This window comes from Mandrillus leucophaeus, unplaced genomic scaffold, assembly GCF_000951045.1.
Source record: "Mandrillus leucophaeus isolate KB7577 unplaced genomic scaffold, Mleu.le_1.0 Scaffold379, whole genome shotgun sequence".
NCBI lineage: Eukaryota > Metazoa > Chordata > Mammalia > Primates > Cercopithecidae > Mandrillus > Mandrillus leucophaeus.
Genome location: NW_012104020.1, coordinates 1402167 through 1429708, shown reverse-complemented (window position 1 = coordinate 1429708; position 27542 = coordinate 1402167). Strand labels below are relative to the sequence as shown.

At 37.2% G+C, this 27542-nt stretch overlaps 1 protein-coding gene across 4 annotated transcripts in view; it reads right to left on the bottom strand.

The window, feature by feature from the left end:
* Nucleotides 1–27542, bottom strand: part of NSRP1 (nuclear speckle splicing regulatory protein 1) — a 65992-nt gene that overhangs the window by 3411 nt on the left and 35039 nt on the right. For 2 of the 4 annotated variants that reach the window (XM_011990376.1, XM_011990377.1), the window contains 4 exons: nucleotides 10059–10115; nucleotides 4437–4565; nucleotides 3335–3542; nucleotides 1591–1699 (listed from right to left, as the gene is read on the bottom strand). In XM_011990376.1, coding sequence (XP_011845766.1) covers nucleotides 1591–1699; nucleotides 3335–3542; nucleotides 4437–4565; nucleotides 10059–10115 — 503 coding nt within the window. Of the gene's footprint in view, nucleotides 1–1590; nucleotides 1700–3334; nucleotides 3543–4436; nucleotides 4566–10058; nucleotides 10116–19468; nucleotides 19565–25812; nucleotides 27084–27542 lie in introns of all 4 variants that reach the window. The other 2 variants (XM_011990378.1, XM_011990379.1) reach the window with 2 other exon arrangements.

The window sequence follows — 27542 nt, the reverse complement described above, 5'->3', positions numbered from 1 at the left end:
TCTCACTCTGCTGTCCAGGCTGGAGTGCAATGGCCTGATCTCAGCTCACTGCAAGCTCCACCTCCCGGGTTCATGCCATTCCCCAGCCTCAGCCTCCTGCCTCAGAGTAGCTGGGACTACAGGCACCTGCCACCACGCCCAGCTAATTTTTGTATTTTTAGTAGAGACAAGGTTTCACCATGTTGGCTAGGATGGTCTCGATCTCCTGACCTCATGATCCGCCCGCCTCAGCCTCCCAAAGTGCTGGGATTACAGGCGTGAGCCACCACGCTCAACCTACTTCATTTACTTTAAATTAAGTAGCTACACGTGACCAGTGCCTACATACTGAACAGTGCTGTTCTAGCCCCTGATATGTAAGTCTTACATTTTATGAAGGCTGGGTCCTATTTTTGAAAATAAATCACTTTCCTTTTTATATACTATCTGAACATGTATATAAGACTTACACTGTAGACACCTAATTCTTTCCAAATTTCTCCTTAATTCTGACAGCAAAATCATTTTAAGGATCACGAGGAATACCTACATTTTTATTTAAAAAAAAAAAAAAAAAAGCAGCCAGGTGCAGTGGCTCATACATGTAATCCCAGCACTTTGGGAGGCTGAGATGGAGGGATCACTCAAGCCCAGGAGCTCAAGACCAGCCTGGGCAACATAAAGCCCCATCTCTACAACAAAAATACAAAAAGAGGCTGGGCGTGGTGGCTCACGCATATAATCGCAGCACTTTGGGAGGCCAAGGCAGATGTATCACCTAAGGTCAGGAATTCGAGATCAGTCTGGCCAACATGGTGAAACTATCTCTACTAAAAACACAAAGATTAGCTGGGCATAGTGGCATGCACCTGTAGTCCCAGCTACTCAGGACGCTGAGGCAGGAAAACCGCTTGAACCTGGGAGGCAGAGGTTGCAGTGAGCTGAGATCGCGCCATTGCACTCCAGCCTGGGCGACAGAGCGAGACTCCATTCCATCTCAAAAAAAAAAAAAAACAACAACCAAAAAACCAAAAAAAAAAAAACAAAAAACACAAAAGAAAATTGGCCGGGCATGATGGCTTGCACCTGTAGTCCCAGCTACTTGGGAGGAACATTTGAGCCCCTGAGGCAAAGGTTGCAGTGAGCTATAACTGAATCACTGTACTCCATCCCACCCTAGGCGACACAGTGCGACTCTATCTCAAAATAAAAAAAAGAAAAAGAAAAAAACCACAATTTGATTTTGCTTTCCCTTGAAGATTTTGCTCTCCCTTGTTAAGACTTGTAAGTCACTTAAAAATTCAGAAACTTTATACATTAAAAGTCTGTCTTTGGTTTTACAATAATATTAAACTCAATCACTATGTTTTAATGTAACAATTTCTGTGAACTACAGAATAAAAATGATCTTAAACTAAATCTGTAGGTTTTAAAATTAAGAAACTGCAAATTTCTAGCCATTCATTCAATTAGGTAAGGCTGGCTGACAACACAATATGCAATGTTGTAATCTTCCATCTTTCAGAGGGTTAAAATGACCCCACAACCACAGATTATTATAACAGTATCTTTCTTCAAAATATTTCATATACATCATATACATCTCCTCACCTGGCTTCACGAAAGCTGCATTTAGGTACTTCCTCTTCACCAACTGCTTGATTTAATAGGTGCCTATAAAATCCACTGAGATCTCTCTGCTTGGTTACATCCAAACATGCTAACAAGGGAAAGCAAAAATTAGAATATATTCAATAAGGCACAGTGCAGTTTCATTTTACAGACGTAGAGTATATAACATACAGTGTGTAAACTATTCTCTGGATCAGGATTTGGCAAACTATATCCTACAGGCCAAATTGGGCCTGTTGCCTGTTTTTGTAAATACATTTTTATTGAAACAAAGCCCTGTTCATTTATGTACTGTCCAAAGCTGCTTTTGTACTACAAAAGCAGAGCTGAGTAACTGCGACAGAGATCACACATACAAAAAGCCCTAAAGTATGAATACGATCTGGCATTCATAAATATGAATTTATAAATTTAAAGTCTTAAAATATAAATACTAAAATACTATCTGGTCCTTTATAGAAAGACTGCTGACTGGCACTCTAAACACATAGTACATGCTTAGACAGAATGTTATAGACTTGGTTTTCTTCTGCTTAAAAGCTGAAGAGGCCAGGCGCAGTGGCTCACACCTGTAATCCTAGAACTTTGGGAGGCTAAGGCGGGTGGATCATCTGAGCTCAGGAGTTCAAGACAAACCTGGCCAACATGGTAAAATTCCGTCTCTACTAAAAATATAAAAACTATCCAGGTGTGGTGGTACATGCCTGTAATCCCGGCTACTTGGGAGGCTGAGGCATAAGAATTACTTGAACTCGGGAGGCAGAGGTTGCAGTGAGCCAAGATCACACGACTGCACTTCAGCCTGGGCGACAGAGCGAGACTCTGTCTCAGATAAAAAAAAAAAAAAAAAAAAAAAAAAAAAGGCTGATGAGCATTTGTCAATTAAAGCATTTACAGGGCTGGGCATGGTGGGTCATGCCTGTAATGCCAACACTTTGGGAGGCTGAGGCAGGAAGATTACTTGAGCCCAAGAGTTCGAGACCAGCCCTAGAAACATAGTGAGACCCTGCCTCTACAAAAAATACAAAAATTAACCAGACACAGTGGTATGTTCCTATGGTCCTAGCTACCCAAGAGGCTGAGGTGGGAGGATCACTGGAGCCTGGGAGGTCAGGGCCGCAGTGAGCCATGGCTGAGCCACTGCACTCCAGCCTGGGTGACAGAAACCCAGTCTCAAAAAAAAAAGTATTTTATAAATACATACTCTACTTAGATCTTGAGACATAATCATGAGCAGAAAGCACTAAAGCATTAAGATATTCTTAATTCATCCAATTTTTATTCTTTCTTCAATTAATATTATTCTTTTTCTAATAGCCTCATTGATGCTCCTTGAGTGGTGTTACTCTATTATAATTTTCTCATTCCAGAAAAATGTAACTAGGGTTTAAAATTATATTTATATTGTTTCTGACAAATGCCATGGTGTTATACTTTGTAATAAATGTTTTTACATTTCAAATCATGTTCTAAGGCAAAAGCCACAAAATGAGAACTAAGTCTAGTAGAAATAATAGTTACTGAAGAGTTCAACTGTGTTTTTAAACTTTCCTCTCTGTTTTATAGTACTATATAATACCATATTTCTCGTGTCTTGAATTCCTAAACATAAATTATGATCACAAATTCATAACCCAAAAATTCAGTGACAGAGCAAACAGCTAACCACAGGGTAGAGATTCTGCTACTGTTCCCTTGTGCCTTTCCCACTCTTTCATGTTACCTTCCAGTGCAGCAGCCCTCTTTTCTCTTTCTTCTTCCTCAGCTCTCTCTTGCAGTTTTTTCTTATATGCAGACGTCACAAATGCTTCTTTATCATCAAACTCTCCCTTTTCCATTTCTCGTTCTCTCTGGATTTTCTTTTCCATTCTTTTTTCCTGTTCCTTTTTTCTGATCTCAACAGCTTTTAGCAAGTTGTGAATATACTTGGGCTAAGGAAATAAAAAAGATTTACGAAAAGAGTAAAAAAATAGTAATTGTTAATATTACAATTTTTATAATGAATTCATTAAGATAGAAATGATCGGCCCAAATAAGATTGTCTTCCCTACATTCAATATAAACTTACTAGCAAGATTAATATTGAAACTGTTTTCAATAAAAATTTAGGTGTAGCAGAGATAGAAATTGTTTATAATGTGATTTAACTTTAAAAAAACATCAAACTAAATATAATTTTTTTTCTTTTTTCTGATATTCTCTTAATTAAAAAAAAATCAGAAAAGTTCCTGCTAGTTTTTCACATTTAGTAGAAATATGACTATTTAAAATAGTAGCTTTAATATAATTTTATACCATCACTCTACTAGTAGGTAACTGTCAGATGCAAATGCCCTTAAAATCAGCCTGTGCTTGTGAAAGAACAAGAGTTGATAGAAAGAAAATCTGAACTTATTTCAGTTTTTCCCCCTCCCACATTTTTTTCTCACTGAAAATAAAATCATGATAGGTGCAGGCAGATGATTCAGTTACCAGCTAGGAAGAAATAAAAAAAATGAGAGGATAATAAAACACAAATAAACATACACAGGGCAGGAGCAGTACAAATTTGGTACACTAGAATTCTAAGGAAAAGTTTCCAAAAAACTATTTGCAAAGGTTTCAAAGCAAAAAACAAAATTGTTAGATAATTCACTTGGCCTGTTAGGATAATATACGTAGTACTTCTTGAGTTCTAAGATCAAATCTATAATATCTGGAATTAGGGACTCTTCACACTTCACGTACCTAAAAGCTTTTTCTCAGATCATTCTCATGTTAAAATAAGATTAAAACACAAAATGTAGGTCAAAGTCAAAGAAAGTGTGTTATTTCAGCTAACAAACCTTTCGGTCTTTCCCCAAAAGCAATTTGGGATTATTTTCCTCCTTTTTTTTCTGCATTTCATCATAAATACTGTCATATTCATACACAGTAGCATCTTCTGCAAGGGCCTTCTGGATTTCCAGTTTGGTCTTAAAAAAAAAAATTAAACATGTTTCAAAAATATGAGCCAGCCAATAGATACAACAAAATCTATGTTTTTTGAGAATGGTTCCTAAATTGAAAATATATCATAAAAATTACAATCACATTTCAGATACGAAATATGAATAAATTCTGGAGCCAGGATGCCTGGGTATGAATCCTGGCTCTACACTGACTAATTACTCTGGGCAAGTTTGTTTATAATCTTTTGGTACCTTAATTTCCTCATCTAGAAGAGAAAGAATAATGATTATCTTTACATTCTAAGCTGTTATAATTAAATGACTAAACTTAAAACACTTAGAGCCTGATAAAGAATAAGTATTCAATAAACATCAACTATTATTATCATCTATTCATTTGTATATAATTATCCACATCAAAAGGTCAAAAGGTACGATGGAAACACCTAACCTTGGTTTTGACAGGCCTGTATTATATACTAAACTTTCATTATCATTTTTAGGGTTGTCAAACATAAAGTCTCTGCCTTTATCATGTTCCTTCCATCTTAAATGATGTTTTTTTCTCCTCTTTCAAGCTATCAAAATCTTATTCAGTGTTTAAGGGCCAGTCCTACTTCTTCTTTGAGCCCATTTCTGAGGCCTCTAACCCCCAATGATCTTTCTTCTAAACACTGAGGAACATTCTATTCTGCAATAATTAGCCCTTAATAATACACTATATATATTTTTCTTTTTTTCTTTTAAGAGATGGGGTCTCGCTCTGTCGCCCAGGCTAGAGTGCAGTGGTGCAATCTTGGCTCACTGCAACCTCTGCCTCCCAGGCTTCAAGTGGTCCTCCCACTTCAGCCGCCCAAGTAGCTGGGACTATAGGCGTGTGCCACCATGCCTGGCTAATTTTTATATGTTTTGTAGAGACAGAGTTTCACCATGTTGCTCAGGCTGGTCTTGAACTCCTGGGCTCAAATGATCCACCTACCTCAGCGCCCCTACAAAGTGCTGGGATTACACGCCTGAGTCACCATGCCAGGCATGGGTGTTTTTACTTCCTGTTTTACAAATCTTAGCCTTTTGCTCCCAGTTGTAAATTCCTGACGTACAGAGTCTATACACTTTAACTTTTTCCTGAATTGCTAGATTGGCTAATGTAGAACCCAAGAGGGATCCTTTTTAAGTGACAGGATGATGTAATTATTCAAAAGAATCTATCTGATAGACTCGGGTTTTTACATACCAACATTTAAACTGTGAATAATGCACATGCTAACTGAAAAACCTTTTTTCTAGAATATTGTTTAAAATATTAAGAAATTCATTTTTTTCACTTCTCAACCTTTAGAAAGTGAAAGATTCTCCTGCCTAGATGTTGAAATGGCACTCCTGCTCACTCCCCAAAACCAGCCTGGATAACACAGAGGCAAACATGGAATCTAAGAAATAATCACCACTACAATAACAAAAAGCAAGGGAAAAGGGAGACTGAGGGCTGTTTTTTTTTTGAGACGAAGTCTCTCACTGTTGCCCCGGCTGGTGTGCAGTGGCGCCATCTTGGCTCGCTGCAACCTCCGCCTCCCGGGTTCAAGCAATTCCCCTGCCTCAGCCTCCAGAGTAGCTAGGATTACAGGTACGTGCCACCACACCTGGCTAATTTTTTGTATTTTTAGTAGACACGGGGTTTCACTATGTTGGTCAAGCTGTTCTCGAACTCCTGACCTCATGATCTACCCACTTCGGCCTCCTGAAGTGCCGGGATTACATGCGTGAGCCACTGAGCCCGGCCAGGGCTGTTTTAAACTGATGACATGCCTTTGTATATGTTGGGAGGAGAGCTGTAGGGGAGCACTTGAGTAGGTATGTTACTATTAACTATGTTGCAACATAAATAAAGCAAAAACTGAACAGATATCCAAGGAAAAATAGACAAATCCACAATCACAGCAAGAGATTTTAACATATGCCTCTCAGTAACAGAATGGACAAAAAAAAAAAAAACCCACAAAACAAAAAAACCAACCAACCAACAAACAACAACAACAAAAACACAGTATGAATATATATGGATTAACACAACTGGCCCAATGGCACATACAGAACATTTTCTCTTTTCTTTTTTTGGGGGGGGTTCAGAATCTTGCTCTGTCGCCTAGGCTGGAGTGCAGTGGCACCATCTTGACTCACCGCAACCTCCACCTCCTGTGTTCAAGTGACTCTCCTGCCTCAGCCTCCTGAGTAGCTGGGACTACAGGTGCACACACCACCAGGCCCGGCTAATTTTTATATCAATACAGAACATCTTCAAACACAGAAGAAATATTTATAAAAACTGACTATATACTGGACCATAAAGTAAACCTCTACCTGTTTTAAAGGCATGAAACAATACAGTGCAGTGTCTTGGAACCCAAAATAATCATGTTAGGGACTCGGTGTGGTGGCTCATGCCTGTAATCCCAACACTTTGGGGGGCCAAGGTGGGCGGATCACCTGAGATCAGGAGACCAGCCTGGCCAACACGGTGAAACCCTGTCTCTACTAAAAATATAAAAATTAGCCGGGCATGGTGGTGCACACCTGTAATTCCAGCTATAAGGAGGCTGAGGCAGAAGAATCATTTGAATCCAGGAGGTGGAGGTTGCAGTGAGCCACTGCACTCCAGCCTACGTACAGAGCGAGACTCCATCTCAAAAACAAAAACAAAAACAAAAACAAAACAAAACAAAAAAACCCCAAAAACAAACAAGCAAAAAAACAAAGTAATCACATCAGGAATAAATAACAAAAAGGTAATCAAAAACCTCCGTTATGTTCAGAAATTAATAATACATGGGTCAAACCAGAAATCATAATGCAAATCAGAAAATGTTTTGCATGAAACAACAAAAATATTGCCTATCAAAATCTATAAGACACAGCTACAGAAGTACTTAGAGGGAAACATATAGCATTAAATGCATATATCAGAAAAGAGAAAGAACAGAAAACAGAGAGCTATGCACCCATCTCAAACAGTTAGAAAAATAACAAAATAAACCCAAAGAAAATAGAATGAAGAAAACACTAATCTGTCAGGACAGAAAATGAAGTAGAAACGAACAAAATGTACACAGTATTGTATTAGCTCATAGTATAAGGCTCGCCAAACCTTGGTATTATCAGACTTTTTCAGTGTGGGTAATTATAGTGAAAGAAAAGGAAAACTACCCTATTCTGCCCAGTCTCACTTATGATGCAAAAATCTTCAATACTTAAAAACTCTCAAAAACTTCAGTAAGCCAAATGCAACAATATAAGAAAAGGATAACATTTTATGCTCATGTTAGGTTTATGCCACTTATGTGAAGTCACAGCAATTGATTTTCTAAAGTTAAGCTGACTTCACATTATTGGTATAAAACCAACATGGTCATGAAGTAGTATTCTTTCTGTATATAGTTTACCATTTAAACAAATAAACAACAAAACCCTCAAACTAAGAAAACAATTTCCTTAGATTAGCATCAAATATCTACCAGAGACCTACAGCAAATGTTTTATTTCCTGATGACATACTGAAAGTTTTCCCAATGAAATAGGGAATACGACAATAATGTTGCCATCATCGGTTCTGTAAACTTGAGGTTCTGATAAAAGAAGAAAAAAATCATTTAAAGTACGCCATTTTAAAGAGCACTTTCTCTAAGATTCAGTAAATGCAATCAAGCTAGTATTCTTCATAGTAAAATGAAAAATAGCTTCAACTGGTATGGATAAAGAATCAACCAAGTGAGGAACAAATGGAAGAGTATGTAATATACATGTGAGAAAAAAAAAACAGCAGAAAGCAGGTGAAAGGTATAACAGTTGTAGCAGCATTCCTAATTTCCAAGCAAACTATGAAAAAGTCCCACTAAACAGATAAAGTGTCTTGAACAAGACAGAGTTAAGAATAAAATTAGATTTGGGATTCATGCTTTAAGTGAAGAAAAAAAGGCAGCATAAAAATGTTAAAATAATCCTGGAAAACAAGATACCTGTATTATCGTGGATAAGTTACCCAACTCTCCAGAACTAAGTCTCCCATTTACATAGTGAGGAAGTTGAATTTAATGGTCTCTTCAAAATTCTGACTCAAAGCACTACAGTGTTTATATTAAATGATCAGTTTTTTAATGTTTTATGTGTATATTAAATCATTCTGAGGCTGCTGAGTTACATATTATATTTCACTGTGAAACTCTTGACATTATCTTAAAATGACTAAATATATCCTTCTGTGCTAATTCCTCCAGGAGGGTGTGAAACACAGTGGTTAAAAGCTTAGGTTCTGAAGTTTCACTGTCTAGTTCTGAACACAGCTCTACCATTTATTAACTATGTGGTCTCATGCAAATCACATAAATTCTTCTTGCTTTCATTTCCTTAACTACAAAATAAGGATTATAAAAGCGTAATTATTGTAAGAATTAAAGATCATTCTTAAAACATAGTTGACATGATGCCTGGCACATACAAAGTGCTTAATAAACTCACCTTTATGCAGGTTTCCAGTTAGACAAAGAGGAAATAGTATCAAAAATTATAAAGCTAATGTGGAGGATAAATAATTTAAAATGAAAAAGAAAGGCACCTTGCTATTGTTTAATTTCATTACATTCTATAGCAGAAAATCTAAGATATACTAGTATAGAAGTAGAAAAATTAGTAAGTCTTCAGGCCTAGTTTGATATTTAGTAGTATGATCTTAAGGAGCACTGTATTCTTTCTGAGTTTCGGATTTCTTAATCAGGACTATGGGCAAGTTTGTGAGAATTGTAAAAGATAAATGTATGTAAAAAGTACTTGGAAACACTAAGGTACTAGCAAGTCTTTTAAAATTATCAGGCCAGACACGGTGGCTCACGCCTGTAATCCCAGCATTTGGGAGGCTGAGGTGGGCGGATCACCTGAGGTCAGGGGTTTCAGAACAGCCTGATCAATATGGTGAAACCCCATCTCTACTAAAAACACAAAAATTAGCTGGGCGTGGTGGTATGCGCCTTTAGTCCCAGCTACTTGGGAGGCTGAGACAGGAGAACTGTTTGAACCCAGGAGACGGAGACTGCAGTGAGCCGAGAGTGTACCACGGCACTCCAGCCTGGGCAACAGAGCAAGACTCCATCTCAAAAATAAATAAATCAATAAATCTCTATGTCTATATATTTTTATCTATCTCTGATATTCTTCTTTCTTGGCAGATGAGTTTCAAATAATGATAAGTTTGTGAAACCATTTTGATTGTGAAAAGGTTTTTTTCCCCAAGTAAGCTCACTAGCAAGAATTCAATAGTAACAACAGGCCAAACAATCCACTATTAGACTAATGAGTCATCTACAAGCAGAACTGGTTTAATCTATAGCACAGCAATAAGGAGCTAATTCTTCATTGTGTTTTTCCTTAAATCTACTCTGTTTTAGTCTCAGCACCTAGATACCAAAACTGATGCTTAAAAATGAGCCAAAATGCTTCACTGAATGCACTTATCCCAGTCTTCTACCTTACCTGTTTCATGGCCTGCTTCTTAGCAGCTTCCCTCTGAAGGCTTTCACTCACGGAGGTCTATCAAACAGAAATATATTATCACTTTTTAAAAAAATTTAAAATTTCTTTTCCAGTACGAGTGTCCCCTGTCTAAAATACGTGGGACCAGAAATGCTTTGTATTTCAGATTTTTAAAATACTCAGTGGTTCAGCATCCCAAATCTGAAAATCTGATAACTGATGCTCCAATGAGCATTTCCTCTGAGCTTCACATTAGTGCTCAAAAAAGTTTTAGATTTTAGAACATTTAGGATTTTCGATTTTCATATTTGGGATGCTCAACCTGTTTTCTGGCTGGCAATGGTGCCTTACTTATAGCTAAAAGTAAAAAGATAATAATATGAATTAAACTAACATTTTCAGGTGCCCACTTATAGCTAAAAGTAAAAAGATAATAATACGAATTAAACTAACATTTTCAGGGTTTCTCCCCTAAACTTCAGGAAATAAATGAATTTGCATTGTAAATCCTCAGAATAGATTATAAGGTGTCAGAGAAAATAGAATGGTACAGGAAAAAATGAGGAAACATGAATTTTTAATCCTAACCTCACTACTGTCATTCAACCTTTATGGATTTCAATTTGCTTCATGTGAACATGAAAGACAGAGAGAGAGAGAGTGTGTGTGTGTGTGTTTGAGTATGTGAAATGGGGAAAGACTGGACTAGATAATATTTCAGGTACCTTCCAACACTAAAATGGTATGATTCCCAGCTTACAAAAAGCAAATTATTTTAACATTCACCACTCAATATAGTGTATCAAGCTCTTGGTTTATGCTTAAAGCTTAGGGACAGCAGTAACTATTCGTGGCTATAATCATTCAAAAACTATGTACTGAAAAGCCTTCCATACCAGGCATATTTAGGTCCTGAGGATAGTGAAAAAGCAAGAACAGTCTCTGTCTTAAGGCCAGAGACTGAAACAAGATCTTGCTTCAGATAAATGGTCTGAAAGGGAAGACAATTAAAGAGATAATTATAATATATGGACAGGCACGGTGGCTCATGCCTGTAATCCCAGCACTTTGGGAGGCTGGGGCGGGCGGATCACTTAAGGCCAGGAGTTTGAGACCAGTCTGGCCAACACGTTGAAACCCTATCTCTACTAAAAATACAAAAATGAGCCGGGAGTGTTGGAGTACACTTGTAATCCCAGCTACTTGGAAGGTTGAGACATGAGAATCACTTGAACCGGGAGGCAGACGTTGCAGTGAGCCGAGATTGTGCCACCGCACTCCAGCCTGGGCAACAGAACCAGGCTCCATCTCAAAAAAAAAAAAAAGGGGGGGGAATTACAATATAAATGTGATAAGCAATATAATAAAGGAATAAACAAAGGGCTGGGAAGCCCAGGGCAGAGAAGGCAACTAGATGTATATGAAGAATCAGGAATCCCTTTCCAAAAGAGATATGACATTAGATGAGAATCAAAGAGAATAAAAATGTAAAAGAATGCAAGAGGAAGACAGGAAGTAGTCATCACATGGGCAAAAGTAAAGATTACATACAGCTAAGAAAAAAAAAAATACTTAAGAAAAGTATGTTTCCTTAAAAGTATCAGGCTTTAATCATCAGGGAAATGTAAATCAGAACCACTGTAAGATAACACTTCAGACCTGTTAGAATAGCTATTATAAAAAAGTCAGAAAATAACAAAGGTTAGCATGGTGTCAGAAAAGGGAATTCTTGTATACTGCTGGTGCAGATGTAGGCTGGTACAGTCAATATGGAAAACAGTATGGAGGTTTATAAACAAATTAAAAATAGAACTACCATACAGCCTAGCAGTCCCTCTTGGCATATAGCCAAAGGAAATGAAGCCACCACCTGGTAAAGGTATCATGTTCACTCCCATGTTCACTGCAGCATTATTTGCAATAGCCAGGTATGGAAACAACCTAAGTGTTCATTGACGAATGGATAAAGAAACTGTGGTACATATGTATGATGGAGTATTATTCAGCCTTTAAAAAGGAGATCCTGCCATTTGCACAACATGAATGAACCTGGAGGACATTATGCTACATGGTAAGCCAAATACAAAAAGAAAAAAAGTACCTAACATCACTTGTAAGTGGAATCTCTGAGAGATAAAGAACTTAAAAACAATGGTTACTAGGGGTGGGGTGGGAGGAAATGGGGAGAGGCAGGGATGTAACAAGATGAACAAGTCTAGAGATCTAACGTACCACATGAGGACAATACGTAATAAAATTGTACTATATATGGTATTCATGCTAATTGAGTAAATTGTAGCTGCTCTTGCCACAGAAACAAAAAAAGTATGTAAGATAATGGATATGTTAATTTGCTTTACTGTAGTAACCTTTTTACCATCTATATCCCATAACATTGTTATATACCTTAAATATGCACAATAAAAATTTTTTTAAAGTATCAGGATTTGCAAATATACTGACACTGAACTGTATAAAGGGTGAATTTTATGCTATGTGAATTACATCTTTTTATGGCTAGGGCTACATGGGTTATCCCTGTCCGTCTCAATTTTGCTGTCTAAAACTGCTGTTTAAAAAAAAATGAAGTCTTAAATATAGATAAAAACATGTCTAAGTAACATATATATTAAACATATATATGTTTAAACATATTAACATATATATGTTTAAATATAATCCTCAGCTCTAGAATTATAGTAGTCTAGTTTATTAACACTTGCTATCTTCAGTTGTATTGTATCAGCAATTGGTGCTTTTTTTTTTCATAGTAATAACCAGAACAAAATAGTTCTCTATGACCACAGACAAATAAATTTAATACACAAAGGTCTTACAATATAGTACATATTTAATAAATTAAATAAGTATGCAAAGAACTAAAGACATTTTAGGTGATGGTAAACTGACTAATTGGGGGAAAGATGTTGATAACAAAAGCAGTAACAGCTGCTAACATGTATTGAGCTAGGTGCTATGCTAAGTACACTAGCTGTGTATTACATGTATTACTCATTTAATGCAAATTTCTGTTACATGTAATATGACACTTTCATTCATTAGAATATCAATTTTAAATACTAAAACTGAAAGTAACAGTAAATATTTTCAATGTATTTTCATGTCTGTATTTCTAATTAGTATGAATGAAAAATGTTTTTCTTGACCACTGAGTTGATGTCTTCAGGACTGACTGAGAATACATCTCCAAATGCTGGATGTTTTCCTCTTTTACTTGCTTTTATTAGTTTTTCCTATCTCCTCCTTCAGTCTATCACCTTTAATCTGTCAGAGTTTACCTGCTGCCTTTCAAACTGGATGCTTCAATCTAAACTATGTAACTTGGTTATTATAGAGGATACTCAGAGAAATAAAATAACTTTCAAAAAGAAAACTTGGGAAAGAAAAACACAAGGCTATACCTTTTCAGATTTTTATAAAGTATAGAATAAACAGACTGGGAAAGGCCTTTCCAATGTAATCTGTATCTATTTTGAGATATCTCAAAAGATTTTGTTTCTATGTTTACAGCTGTTTAGAAGAATGAAATATGACTGTTGAAAAAACAAGCTATTACTACTTACACAGGAAGGTAACATAATGGAAGGAGTGCAATAGTTTTACATATTCTATTCACAAACTTATATCCCTAGAATTCAACAGCATCAGTGGATAACTCTGAACCTAACCTGAAAAAGTCAGGAAAGATTGACGATCTTCTTCTGAAGGTCATTTGATTCTCAATTTTCTAAATAAAGGTACTTTAACAATGAATGACTACTAAGGATGATGATTAAAATGCCAAAAACCTGTTTAAACAAATACAAAAAGCTTAAAAGAGTAGCAGTAAAACTTACTTTTTTCTATAATAGTAACCCTACATAAAAATACATAAAATGATCTTCTATATAACATAAAAAACTCATCTAGATTCAGATCAGACAGAAAAATAACTAGTACAATTAAAGGCAAAATCAGTAAGATCTTTTTTTTTTTTCTTTGAGATGGAGTCTTGCTCTGCGGCCCAGGCTGGAGTGCAATGGCGCAATCTCGGCTCACTGCAACCTCCGCCTCCCGGGTTCAAGTGATTTTCCTGTTTCAGTCTCCTGAGTAGCTGGGATTACAGGTGCGCACCACCATGCCCAGCTAATTTTTGTATTTTTAGTAAAGACAGGTTTCACCATACTGGTCAGGGTGGTCTCAAACTCCTGACCTCATGATCCGCCGGCCTCGGCCTCCCAAAGTGCTGGGATTACAGGCGTGAGCCACTGTGCCTGGCCAGATCTTATGTTTTTAAAGGTCAAGTCTTTTTACATTTTTAGAGGTATCCCTAAAATACTAATACAGTATACATACACAACAGAATAGTATTTGGCCATAAAAAGAATGAAACCATGTCATTTACAGCAACATGGAAGGAACTTGAGGTCATTATCTTAAGTAAAATAAGGCACACACAAAAAGATAAACATCATATGTTCTCAACTGCATGTGGGAGCTAAAATAAATTTGATCACACGGAGGTAGGGTGAAAAGGTAGATAACAGAGACTGAGAAGGGTAAGTGAGGGAAGTGGGGAGGATGAAGAGAAGCTGGTTAAAGGGTACAAACATACAGTAAGATAGAAGGAATATATTCAGTGTTTGACAGAAGAGTAAGGTGACTACCCTTTTTGTTTGTTTGAGATGGAGTCTTGCTCTGCTGCCCAGGCTGGAGTGCAGTAGTATGATTTCAGTTCACTGAAACCTCTGCCTCCCGGGTTCAAGCAATTCTCCTGCCTCAGCCTCCCGAGTAGCTGGGATTACAAGGGCGCACCACCACGCCTGGCTAATTTTTTTGTATTTTTAGTAGAGATGGGGTTCCACCATGATGGCTAGGCTGGTCTCAAACTCCTGGCCTCAAGTGATCTGCCTATCTCGGCCTCCCAAAGTGTTGGGATTACAGGCATGAGCCACTGCGCCCAGCCAGGGTGACTATACTTAACAGAAACGTATTGTACTTGGGTAACAAACACGAATTGCCGACTTGATCCCTAAACATTATATACATGTAACAAAATCTCACAGGTACCCCATAAACTTGTATAAAATTTTTAAAAATACTAACACAAATTTTAAGACAACTTTTAAATCATAAATCAGGGAAGGGTTGATCTTACTGAACTCAGCAAGAGAAGAAATAGATTTCACGTGTGTCCTATGAATAAAACAAAATTTAAATATAACTGCAAAGATTATTAATCTCTAACTTCAGAGTTCCTATACTGTATAGCATAAGGAGGACGTACAGAATAACGTTCACAAGCGGAGGCTCAGAAACAGTCTACAACTGTTCTCTCTCTTGCTAGCTTGTTATTCTAGGTGTGCTAATTTCTTCCTGTTTCAGTTTCCTCATCTATATATTAGTACCTACCTCACAAAGGTTAGCTACCATTTTTGTTATTATTACATTTCTGTTTAAAAATATATGGCTGAAGAAACGCTTATATTTAAACAAATCAAAATTAAGTTATGAGAACACAGTAGCTATACTTTTTTTTTTCCCTTGGAGTATTACAGTTAAAATTATTCACCAGAAAAGCATGCAAACAATATTCCTCTTCATAGTACATTTATCAGTGTGCTTAATAAAATGTAAGGTTGGTATTTATTTGAAGTGACATTAATATAATTATATTTCCATTTACTGAATTAGAAAAATCTATTCTGCTGAATATTTAAAAGGCTGTATATGTTTTCTTTTGTGTTAAGATTCTTTAAGGTTTTATGTTCAGTATGTCCATAAACAGGAAAATGTAGGATGCACATATTTGAATACTTAATTAACCATGGGAGCTGTAGCATAACTAGAAATGGGTTTTCTAGAATTGATAGTGGCTTTACTAGGAACTATTCATAAACAAAAATACACTGCCCCCAAACCTGAGTAGGTTAGAGAGTATTCTCCTTTGAGGGTATCCTCTGCTGTGCTGCTATAATCAAATGGCAAGATACCAAGGACACGCCAAATGAACAGACATTTGTTTTTAATAATTGCCCCAGTTTGGGGTGAGAAGGGGAAGTACTTGTTTAAAAAAGCGTATTTTTAAACTTCAAAGAAATGTACAGTTAAGTACCGCGTACCCTTTACCTAACCTCTCCCAATGTTAGTAAGTTGCATAGAGTACAATATCAACACCAGTGAACTGACACTGGTACATACACACTGCTTATTCAGATTTCACCATTTTTATACATACACATCTGTGCGTGTATGTGTGTAGTCCCATGCCATTTTATAACACATAGCTTCATGTAACTACCACCACAATCAAGACACTTAATTGTACCAGTCACCACAATACTCCTTTGCACTACTCCTTTATAAGCCGTACTCATCCTCCTCCGTCTCTAATCCCTGGCAACCATTATCTCTGTGTCTGACGAATGTTAAATAAATTGAATTATGCAGTATATCCTTTTGAGATTGGATCTTTTCTATCAGCATTATTTTCAAGGATATTTTGTATTTTGTTTAGTATAAACATTGCAAAAACATTTCGTTCTTGCCACAAAATATCTTAGCTTACAAGTTATCTAGGGAAAAACAGCTGTTTAAAAAAAGATGAAGGCTGAATGTGACCAAACCACACAATACAGTCATTAATTGACTCATTTCAGAATTAGTAGGTAGACAATTATTCTAATTCTATGCCTGAGGACCAGTTTGCAGTGTAACACAGGAGAATATTCATTAAAAGTGGCTTCTTTTTTCTTTTTTTTGAGACAGGGTCCTGCTCTGTTGTCCAGGCTGGAGTGCAGTGGCATGATCACAGTTCACTGCAGCCTCAACTTCCCGGGCTCAAGCAATCCTCCTGCCTCAGCTTCTGGAGTAGCTGGGACTACAGATGTATGTCACCACATCCAGCTAATTTTTTAATTTTTTTGTAGAGACAGGGTCTTACTTTGTTGCCCAGGCTGGTCTCAAACCCCCGGGCTCAAGCAATCCTCCCGCCTTTGCCTCCCAAAGTGCTGGGATTACAGGCATAAGCCACCATGCTCAGCCAATGGTGCCTTCTAATAAAATCATTAGTTTTAAATTTAGGGAGACAAAATTTACTTCCTATAAGGGACTTTATCTCAAAGGAAAAAAAAATCAACTTATAAACAAACAGGTTCAAATGCAAACATTAGAACTTTCGTAAAAGTACAAAAAACACACTAATATTTCAAGATAGGTTCTTCATCAAAATCTCAGGAAAATACCTTTCCAAAACTCTGAAGTAGCAGCTCCTTCCAAATGTTTAAAGTTAATTCAGTAAACATGCTGAGAGCCTAACATGTGGACAGCACTTAGACTAGGTGCTACAAAAAGATTACAATCTAGTGGGAAAGGAGCCATATTTGGTCAACATTTAAATTTATGTCTAAGAGTTAGTAGGTTCCAGTTAGCTTTAATTCCAAATAAGAAAGGAACCCACAAAAAAAGGGAAGAAAGTGGCTGGTCTATTTTACAAACAAAATTAACATAAACAATACTTCGCACACATGCACGCACACACACATACATATTATAAGGGTTAAAAATGTGGTCACTGGCCGGGTGCAGTGGCTCATGCCTGTAATCCCAGCACTTTGGGAGGTGGAGGTGGGCAGATCACCTGAGGTCAAGAGTTCAAGACCAGCCTTGCCAACATGGTGAAACCTCGTCTCTACTAAAAATAAAAAAAAAGTTAGTTGGGAATGGTGGCGCGCGCCTGTAGTCCCAGCTACTCGGGGAGGCTGAGGCAGAACTGCTTGAACCCAGGAGGTGGAGGTTGCAGTGAGTGGAGATCGCGCCACTGCACTCTAGCCTGAGTGACAGAGGGAGACTCTATCTCAAAAACCAAACCAAACCAAACAAAAAAAACAAAAAGTGGTCAAAGTATAGGCACCATAAACTGCAGAATTAAGAAAAACACTGCAACTAGATTTCTTAGTTTTCTTCTCCCTCCATTGTTCTGTGTAGAGAATAAAAATTAGTTAATCAATCTAATACTTGCTTCATTTTGAATAGCAGTCAGATATGACCTAAAAGGGAGACTTACAAAAAATCAAAAAACCTTTACAGTTAGCTCAGATAAATCGAAGAGAAAATAAAAGACTATGGACCTTTGTTGTGTCACTATACAATTTTAAATCGATTACCTCCTGGGCGGTAGTAACCATCAGAAAAGAATCAGGGCTGGGCACAGTGGCTCACGCCTGTAATCCCAGCACTTTGGGAGGCTGAGGAGGGTGGACTGCTTAAGCTCAGGAGTTCGAGACCAGGCTGGCTGTGAAACCCCGTTTCTACTAAAAATACAAAAAAAATTTGCATTTCTCTGATGGCCAGTGATGATGAGCATTTTTTCATGTGTCTGTTGGCTGTATGAATGTCTTCTTTTGAGAAATATCTGTTCATATCCTTTACCCACTTTTTGATGGGGTTGTTTTTTTCTTGTAAATTTGTTTGAGTTCTTTGTAGGTTCTGGATATTATTAGCCCTTTGTCTGATGAGTAGATTGCAAAAATTTTCTCCCATTCTGTAGGTTGCCTGTTCACTCTGATGGTAGTTTCTTTTGCTGTGCAGAAGCTCTTTAGTTTAATTAGATCCCATTTGTCAATTTTGGCTTTTGTTGCCAAAGAGATACCATCTCACACCAGTTAGAATGGCAATCATTAAAAAGTCAGGAAACAACAGGTGCTGGAGAGGATGTGGAGAAATAGGAACACTTTTACACTGTTGGTGGGATTGTAAACTAGTTCAACCATTATGGAAAACAGTATGGCGATTCCTCAAGGATCTAGAACTAGAAGTACCATATGACCCAGCCATCCCATTACTGGGTATATACTCAAAGGATTATAAATCATGCTGCTATAAAGACACATGCACACGTATGTTTATTGCAGCACTATTCACAACAGCAAAAACTTGGAATCAACCCAAATGTCCATCAGTGACAGATTGGATTAAGAAAATGTGGCACATATACACTATGGAATACTATGCAGCCATAAAAAAGGATGAGTTTGTGTCCTTTGTAGGGTCATGGATGCAGCTGGAAACCATCATTCTCAGCAAAATATCACAAGAACAGAAAACCAAACACTGCATGTTCTCATTCATAGGTGGGAACTGAACAATGAGATCACTTGGACTCGGGAAGGGGAACATCACGCACCAGGGCCTATCACGGGGAGGGTGGAGGGGGGAGGGATTGCATTGGGAATTATACCTGATGTAAATGACGAGTTGATGGGTGCTGACGAGTTGATGGGTGCAGCACACCAACATGGCACAAGTATACATATGTAACAAACCTGCATGTTATGCACATGTACCCTAGAACTTAAAGTATAATAATTTTGAAAAAAAAAAAAAAATTAGCCGGGTGTGGTGGCACATGCCTGTAATCCCAGCACTTTGGGAGGCCGAGGCAGGCAGATCACTTGAGCTCAGGAGTTCGAGACCAGCCTGGCCAACATGGTGAAGTCCCGTTTCCACTAAAAATAAAAAAAAAAGATTAGCCAGGCATGGTGGCATGTGCCTGTAATCCCAGCTATTCAGGAGGCTGAGGCAGGAGAATCGCTTGAACCCGGGAGGCAGAGGTTTCAGTGAGCTGAGATCATGCCACTGCACTCCAGTCTGGATGACAGAGTGAGACTCGGTCTCAAAAAAAAAAAAAGGAATTAGATCTGTATTATTGGTACTCTTTCAGCAGGAAACAAAACATAGTCTAATGACACTGAAAAAATTATAGATACTAGACCATTATTTATATTATTAAATTACCTTCAATCATAAATTTATTTTAACACAAAAATTTAGTAATGGGTTCTGAGTTTTTTCTTTTTGCAGAAATAATTATTCCATAACTAATAAAGCATAATGGGACATATGAGCTTCTTTCTTAAATAAAATTGTACCTACTCAATTATCCAAAATGGCTCTTAGCTAAACAAAAACAGTTCAAGAACCAATCCTTCTTTCAAATGGCTCACGGCTAAAATTTTCTGTTGTGCTCTGAGAACTTCCTGTTCTTTTTTAAACTTAGTAACAGATCACTTATTAAAAGTCTTATAACTCAGCAATCTCTACTAGGGGCCTTATTTGTCCATATTCACACAACTCTTGTAAGTACACAGTTTAAGAGCTGTGATGAGTACCTAACATTTTCATTACATAAGCTCAGACCTAAGACAAACACTACAACAGAAAAAAATAGACACAGCTGGCCAGGTGCAGTGGCTCACGCCCGTAATCCCAGCACTTTGGGAGGCTGAGGTGGGCGGATCACGAGGTAGGGAGATCAAAACCATCCTGGCTAACAGGGGGAAACACCATCTTTACTAAAAATAAAAAATAAAAAAATTAGCCAGGCATGGTGGTACACGCCTGTAGTCCCAGCTACTCAGAAGGCTGAGGCAGGAGAATCACCTGAACCTGGGAGACAGAGGTTGCAGTGAGCTGAGATCACACCACTGCACTCCAGCCTGGGTAACAACATAAGACTCCGTCTCAAAAAAAAAAAAGACAAGGCTATGAAGAGAAAATTTAGAGAAAATATACATGACTCTTAACTATATTAAAAATATTCAATCTTAGCAATAACTACAGAGGTGAAAATAAAAATATTAACTTTTATCACCTATCATGTTGGTAAAGATTTTAAAAATGATATTACTCAACCCTGGCAAGGTATACTGGCAAGCAAAGACATACTCTTACAACATAAAAATGTGACAGGGAAAATGTCACAGAGAGATCATTTCATCCATAGCTGTGTTTTTAGAATGGTTCTAAATACGAACAAAAGAAAAATTACACTTCCTATCCAAAAGGATCTGAATGTATCATCTTTGACAAGTCATACTTCAACAGTTCACCACTGATGACTCAAATTCCATACATAGGACAAGATTCTCATAATCTAACTGTCTTACAATACTGTACCTCATCACAAAAGGAAAACTTTGTTTTCCACATTTTTCTTTAATATTCAAACATTTAGGTTTTAAAGAATATGCAAGTAAACTAAAAATGTGTCTATTTGAAACAATTCCATAGGAAAGCAAAAGGGTAAAAATTTCCCCAAAATATGCATTAGATATATTATAAAGCCACAGAAATTAAAACAGTATATATAATAGTGCTAATACAGTACAAAGCAGATCCATAGACAAGAGACAAAAATGAACACAAGCATATACAGAAAACAAGTATAAGAAAGAAGTGACATTTCTAATAATTAGAAAAATGACTATTTAAACAGACACCTTAAGCGACCCAGCCATTGCATGCATAGGTATTTACTTAAGAGAAATGAAAGCCTATGTACACATAAAGAATTGTATACAAATGTTTATAGCCAGTTTACTTGTAATAGCCAAAACCCAGAAACATATATACTTTGTATGGGGGGGTTATCTACTTCTTTCAGCATAGTTTGAGATTAATTCACATCATGTATCAAGTCTGTTCTTTCTTGCCAAGTAGTGTTTCCATTGTATAGACATGGCACAAATTGTTTATCCATTCACCTGTTAATGGTCTTCTCAAAGTAAGGCTGTCTTTCATTCCTGGTTACGCATGAGAAAAGGCCCTAATCCTAACAAAGCCCCTTAATAGCTTCTGAAATTTTAGCTTCTCTCAGAAGTGAAGACATTTTAGTTTTAACTTGAATTATCTATAAATTCATTTTCATAATGTATAATAAATATCCTTGAGAGCAGAGATCTGTCTTATTCAGCCTTCTACTTACTACCAGTAGTATCCAGTACAGTGTCTTCTACACATCAGATGATCAAGAATGATGGTTCAAGTGTTTAACAAGAAAACCATTTTACAAAATTGTTTCTAGACCAACCAAGAACTCAAACAAAATCAGAAATGAAAAAGGAGACATTACAACTGATACTACAGAAATACAAAAGATCATCAGAGACTACTATGAACTACTATACACCAACAAACTGGAAAACCTAAAGGAAATGGACAAATTCTTGGACACTTACAACCTATCAAGATTGAATCAGGAAGAAATAGAAAACCTGAACAAATAACGAGTAATGAGATTGAATTAGTAACAACAAATCTAAAAAAGAAAAGCCCAGGATCTGATGGCTTCACTGCCAAAGTCTACTAAACTTACAAAGAATACCAATTCTCCTCAAACTATTCCAAAAAATAAAAGAGGAGGGAATTCTTCCTAACTCTTTCTGTGAAGCCCTGAAACTAAAACCAGACAAGGGCACAACATTAAAAAACAAAACAAAACAAAACAAAAAAATTATAGGCCATAGTTGAACATAGATGCAAAAGTCTTCAACAAAATACTATCAAACCAAATCCAACAGTACATCAAAAGGACAATATACCACAATCAAGTGGGATTTATCCCTGAGTCGTAAAGATAATTTACCATATGCAAATCAATAAACATGATATATCACATCAACATAATGAAAGACAAAAACCATATGATCATCTCAATAGGGGCAGAAAAAGCATTCAATAAAACTCAATATCCCTTCATGATAAAAATGCTCAACGAACTAGGCACAGAAAAAACATACCTCGGCCTGGCACAATGGCTCACATGTACAATCCCAGCACTTTGGGAGGCCAAGGCGGGCAGATCACTTGAGGTCAGGAGTCTGAGACCAGCCTGGCCAACATGGTGAAATCCCATCTCTACCAAAAATACAAAAAAAAAATTAGCCGGACATGGTGGCGCATGCCTGTAGTCCCAGCTACTTGGGAGGCTGAGGCAGAGAGTCACTTGAACTCAGGCGGCAGAGGTTGCAGTGAGTTGAGGTCGTGCCACTGCATTCCAGCCTGGGCAACAGAGCGAGACTCCATCTCAAAAATAAATAAATAAGTAAATAAAAATAAATGGAAAGAACATACCTCAACATAATAAAGGCCATATATGACAAATCCATAGCTAACATTATACTGAACAGAGAAAAGCTGAAAGCTTTTCCTGTTAAGAACTGAAACTAGACAAGGATGCCCACTTTCACCACTCTTATTCAATACTATACTGGAAGTCCTAGCCAAAGCAATCAGGTAAGAGAAGGAAATTAAAGGCATTCACACTGGAAAAGAGGAAGTCAAACTGTCCCTCTCTGCAGATGACATGATCTTATATTTAGAAAAACCAAATGACTCCTCTAAAAAAAAAAAAAAACCTCTTAAAACTGATGAGCAAATTCAGTAAAGCTGCAGGACACAAAATCAACACAAAAAATCAGTATAGCTTTCAATATACTAGCAACAAACTAGAAGAAAAAGAAATCAAGAAAGCAATGTTATTTCCAAAAACTAAAAACAAAAACCAAAACCCTAGGAATAAATTTTACCAAGGTGAAAGCCCTCTACAAGGTAAACTATAAAACATCGATGAAAGAAATTAAAGAGGACACAAAAAAATGGAAAGACATCCCATGTTCATGGATCAGAAGAATTAATATGGTGTAAATGACCATTCTACCAAAAACAATCTACAGATTCAATGCAATCTCTACCAAAATACCAATATTTTTCACAGAACTAGAACAAACAATTCTAAAATTTGCATGAAACTACAAAGAGCCTGAATAACCAAAGCAATCCTGAGCAAAAAGAACAGCTGGAGGCATCACACTACCTGACTTCAAAATATACAACAAGGCTATCATAACCAAAATGGCATAGTATTGGTATAAAAACAGACACATAGACAAGAATGGAACAGAACAGAGAACCCAGAAATAAATCCACTCACATCTTTATATCCAACTGGTTTTTGACAAAGGTGCCAAGAATGTATACTGGGGAAAGGACACCCTCTTCAATAAATGGTGTTGGGAGAACTAAATATCCACAAGAGTTTATGGCCAAGATCCCAAAAGCACAGTAAACAAAAGCAAAAATAGATAAATGGGACCGTATTAAACTAAAACGCTTCTGTACAGCAAAGAAAACCCTCAGCAGAAGAGACAACCTGATGAATGAGAGAAAACATTTACAAAATATTCATCTGACAAGTGACTAATATCCAGAATATAGAAGGAACTGAAACAACTCAATAGCAAAAAAAAAAAAAAAAAGCAATTAAAAACTGGACAAAGGACTTGAATAGGCATTTCTCAGAAGACAACATTCAAGTAAACAGGTATATGAAAAAATGCTAATCACTAATCATCAGTGAAATGCAAATCTAAACCATAGTAAGATATCTTACCCCAGCTAGAACCTCTATTATTAAAAAGACAGGAAATAACAGATGCTGGTGAGAAAAGGGAACTCTTATACACTGCTGGCGGGAATGTAAATTAGCAAAACAAACCTAAAGAAACCAGTATGGAGATTTCTCAAAAAGTAAAATTAGAACTACCATTAAGACCCAGCAATCTCACTATTGGGTATCTATCCAAAGAAGAACTCAGTGTATCAAAAGGACACTCTCACTCATATGTTCCTCACAGTACTATTCACAATAGCAAAGACATGGAATCAACCTAAATGCCCAGCAACAGATAAATGGATAAAGTGTGCTATACATAAACAATAATACTATTTGGCCATAATGAAATAATGTCATTTGCAGCAACATGCATAGAAACGGAGATTATTATTTTAAGTGAAATAGGCCAGGCAAAGAAAGACAAATACTGCATGTCCTCACTCATATGTGGGAGCTAAAAAACTTGATCTCATGGACACAGAGAATAGAACAATAGGTAACAGAGACTGGGAAGGGGAGGGAGAGGGGGGATAAAGAGAGCAGAGAGACAAAGACTACAAGAAGTATAGTCACCTTAGTCCGCTATCCAACACTGGAACTTATTTCTTATGTACCCAAACATACAGTTAGATAGAAGAAATAAGTTCCAATGTTTGATAGCAGACAAAGGTGACTATACTTAGCAATAATAATATGTACATTTCAAAGTGATTAGAAGAGAGGGCTTGAAATGATACCAACATATAAAAATGATAAACATTCTAGGTGATGGATACCCCAATTACCCTGCCTTGATCATTATATATTCTTTGTATGTAACAAACACATGTACACCATAAATATGTAAATTATTGTATATCAATAAAAAGGGAAAAAAGTGAGTAATAGCGATTTCTCAAAATACATAGGAGTAGCCAACAGGTATATAAAAAAATGCCCAACACCACTAATTATCAGGGAAATGCAAATCAAAACCACAATGATATCATCCTACCCAGTCAGAATAGCTATTATCAAAAAGACAAAAACTAACAGATGCTGGCAAGGATGCAGAGTAAAAGGAGCTCTCATACACTGTAGGTGGGAATGTAACTTAGTACAGCCATTATGGAAAATAGTATGGAGATTTTTCAAAAAATTAAACACAGAACTACCGTAAGATCCAGCAATATCACCACTGGTATTTATTCAAAGGACAGAAAATCAGTATATCAAAAGGATACATGCATTTTTATGTTCACTGCAGCACTACTCACAACAGCCAAAATATGGAATCAACCTGTCTCCATCACATATGAATTGACAAAGAAAATGCGGTATATTTACACAGTGGAGTACTATTTGGCCATAAAAAAGAATGCAATCAGCTGGGCACGGTGGCTCACGCCTGTAATCCCAGCACTTTGGGAGGCCGAGGTGGGCAGATCACCTGAGGTTGGGAGTTCGAGACCAGTCTGACCAACATGGAGAAACCCCGTCTCTACTAAAAACACAAAATTAGCCGGGTATGGTGGTGCATGCCTGTAATCCCAGCTATTTGGAAGGCTGACGCAGGAAAATCGCTTGAACCCGGGAGGCAGAGGTTGCAGTGAGCCAAGATTGCACCATTGCACTCTAGCCAGGGCAACAAGAGCGAAACTCCGACTCAAAAAAGAAAAAAAGAAAAAGGATGGAATCATGTCACTTATAGCAACATGGATTAAACCAAAGGTCATTATCTTAAGTAACATAAGCCAGACACAGAAAGACAAAATCTCATGTCCCATATGTATGAACTGAAAAAATTTATTTCATAGAGGTAGAAAGTAGAATGATAGTTAACAGAGGCTGGGAAGGACTTGGGGGAGGAGGAAGATAAAGAGAGGTTGGTTAATGGGTACTAATGGGTAGGAACATACAGTGAGATAGAGGAATATGTTCTAATGTCCGATAGTAGAGTAGGGTGACTACAGCTAACAACAATGTACTGTACACTTCAAAATAGCTACAAGTGAGGAGTTGAAATGTTCTCAACACATAGAAATGATAAATGCTAGTGATGATAGATAGCCTAAATACTTTAGCTTGGTCATTAACATTCTATGCATGTAAAAATATCACATGTATCCTGTAAATATGTACAAACAGCATGTATCAATAACAAAATTTAATTATTTACTGAAACTCAAATTCTCCACTTTTTGAATTATCATAGTTTTTCTAGACCAGTTTACTTCCATTGCCCAGGGCCTCTCGTGTTCCTCTCCCACTAATAAGAGAACATGTGATGACTAAATACAAAACAACTAGTAAAAGTTTAAATATAATTAGTAAATTTGTGGAAATAAATCTTACGTACTCAAAGGCCAAATATATATAATATAAAAAATTAGTTATACTCAGCTTCCAATTCCTCTTAAGTCAGGCTCCCTCCCTCTAAAGAGGTTCTACAAGTCAGGGAGGTTAAATGTGAGAAGTAAACATAAAACTGTAAAAACCCTTGGGGAGGCACAAGCTCGCTTTTGTAAATGAAGGGAGGGCAGTGTAGCAATCCAGGGTTGAAAAGTACAGGGCACACCACTTGAGGCGGGGGTGGGGTGGGTAGGATGAAAGAGAGTTTTTCAGAAATGTTCTTATCTGTCTTCAGTCTCCTCTGAGGCAAAAAAGCAACACCAACCTAGTGCTGAAGGTAACATCAGAGCAGCAGTCTAGTCAGGTTGAGGTGGCAGCCCTGATCTGTTTGTTCAATGAACTTCCATGAGGGTCTGTGCTTGATAAACAGAAAGTTCCTGATGAATTTACTGCAAGGTGTCCTGAGAGACAAGGTAAACAGAAACTATCTGAAATAATGTACATGGAAAATATAGTCAAAATAAAAATATTAAGAGATGGGTCAGGCGCGGTGGATCACGCCTATAAGTCCAGCACTCTGGGAGGCTGGGGCAGGCGGATCTCTTGAGGTCAGCAGTTTGAGATCAACCTGGGCAACATGGTGAAACCATGTCTCTACTAAGAGTATAAAAATTAGCCGGGTTTGGTGGTGGGTGCCTGTAATCCCATCTACTAGGGAGGCTGAGGCACGAGAATCACTTGAACCCGGGAGGTGGAGGTTGCAGTGAGCCGAGATCATGCCACTGCACTCCAGCTTGGGTGACAGACTGAGACTCCATCTCAAAAATAAATAAATAAATAAATAAATAAATAAATAAAATTAAGTTAAGAGATGGGTAAATGAGTGAATGGATATAGCTGAAAAATGTTTTAATAAGTTA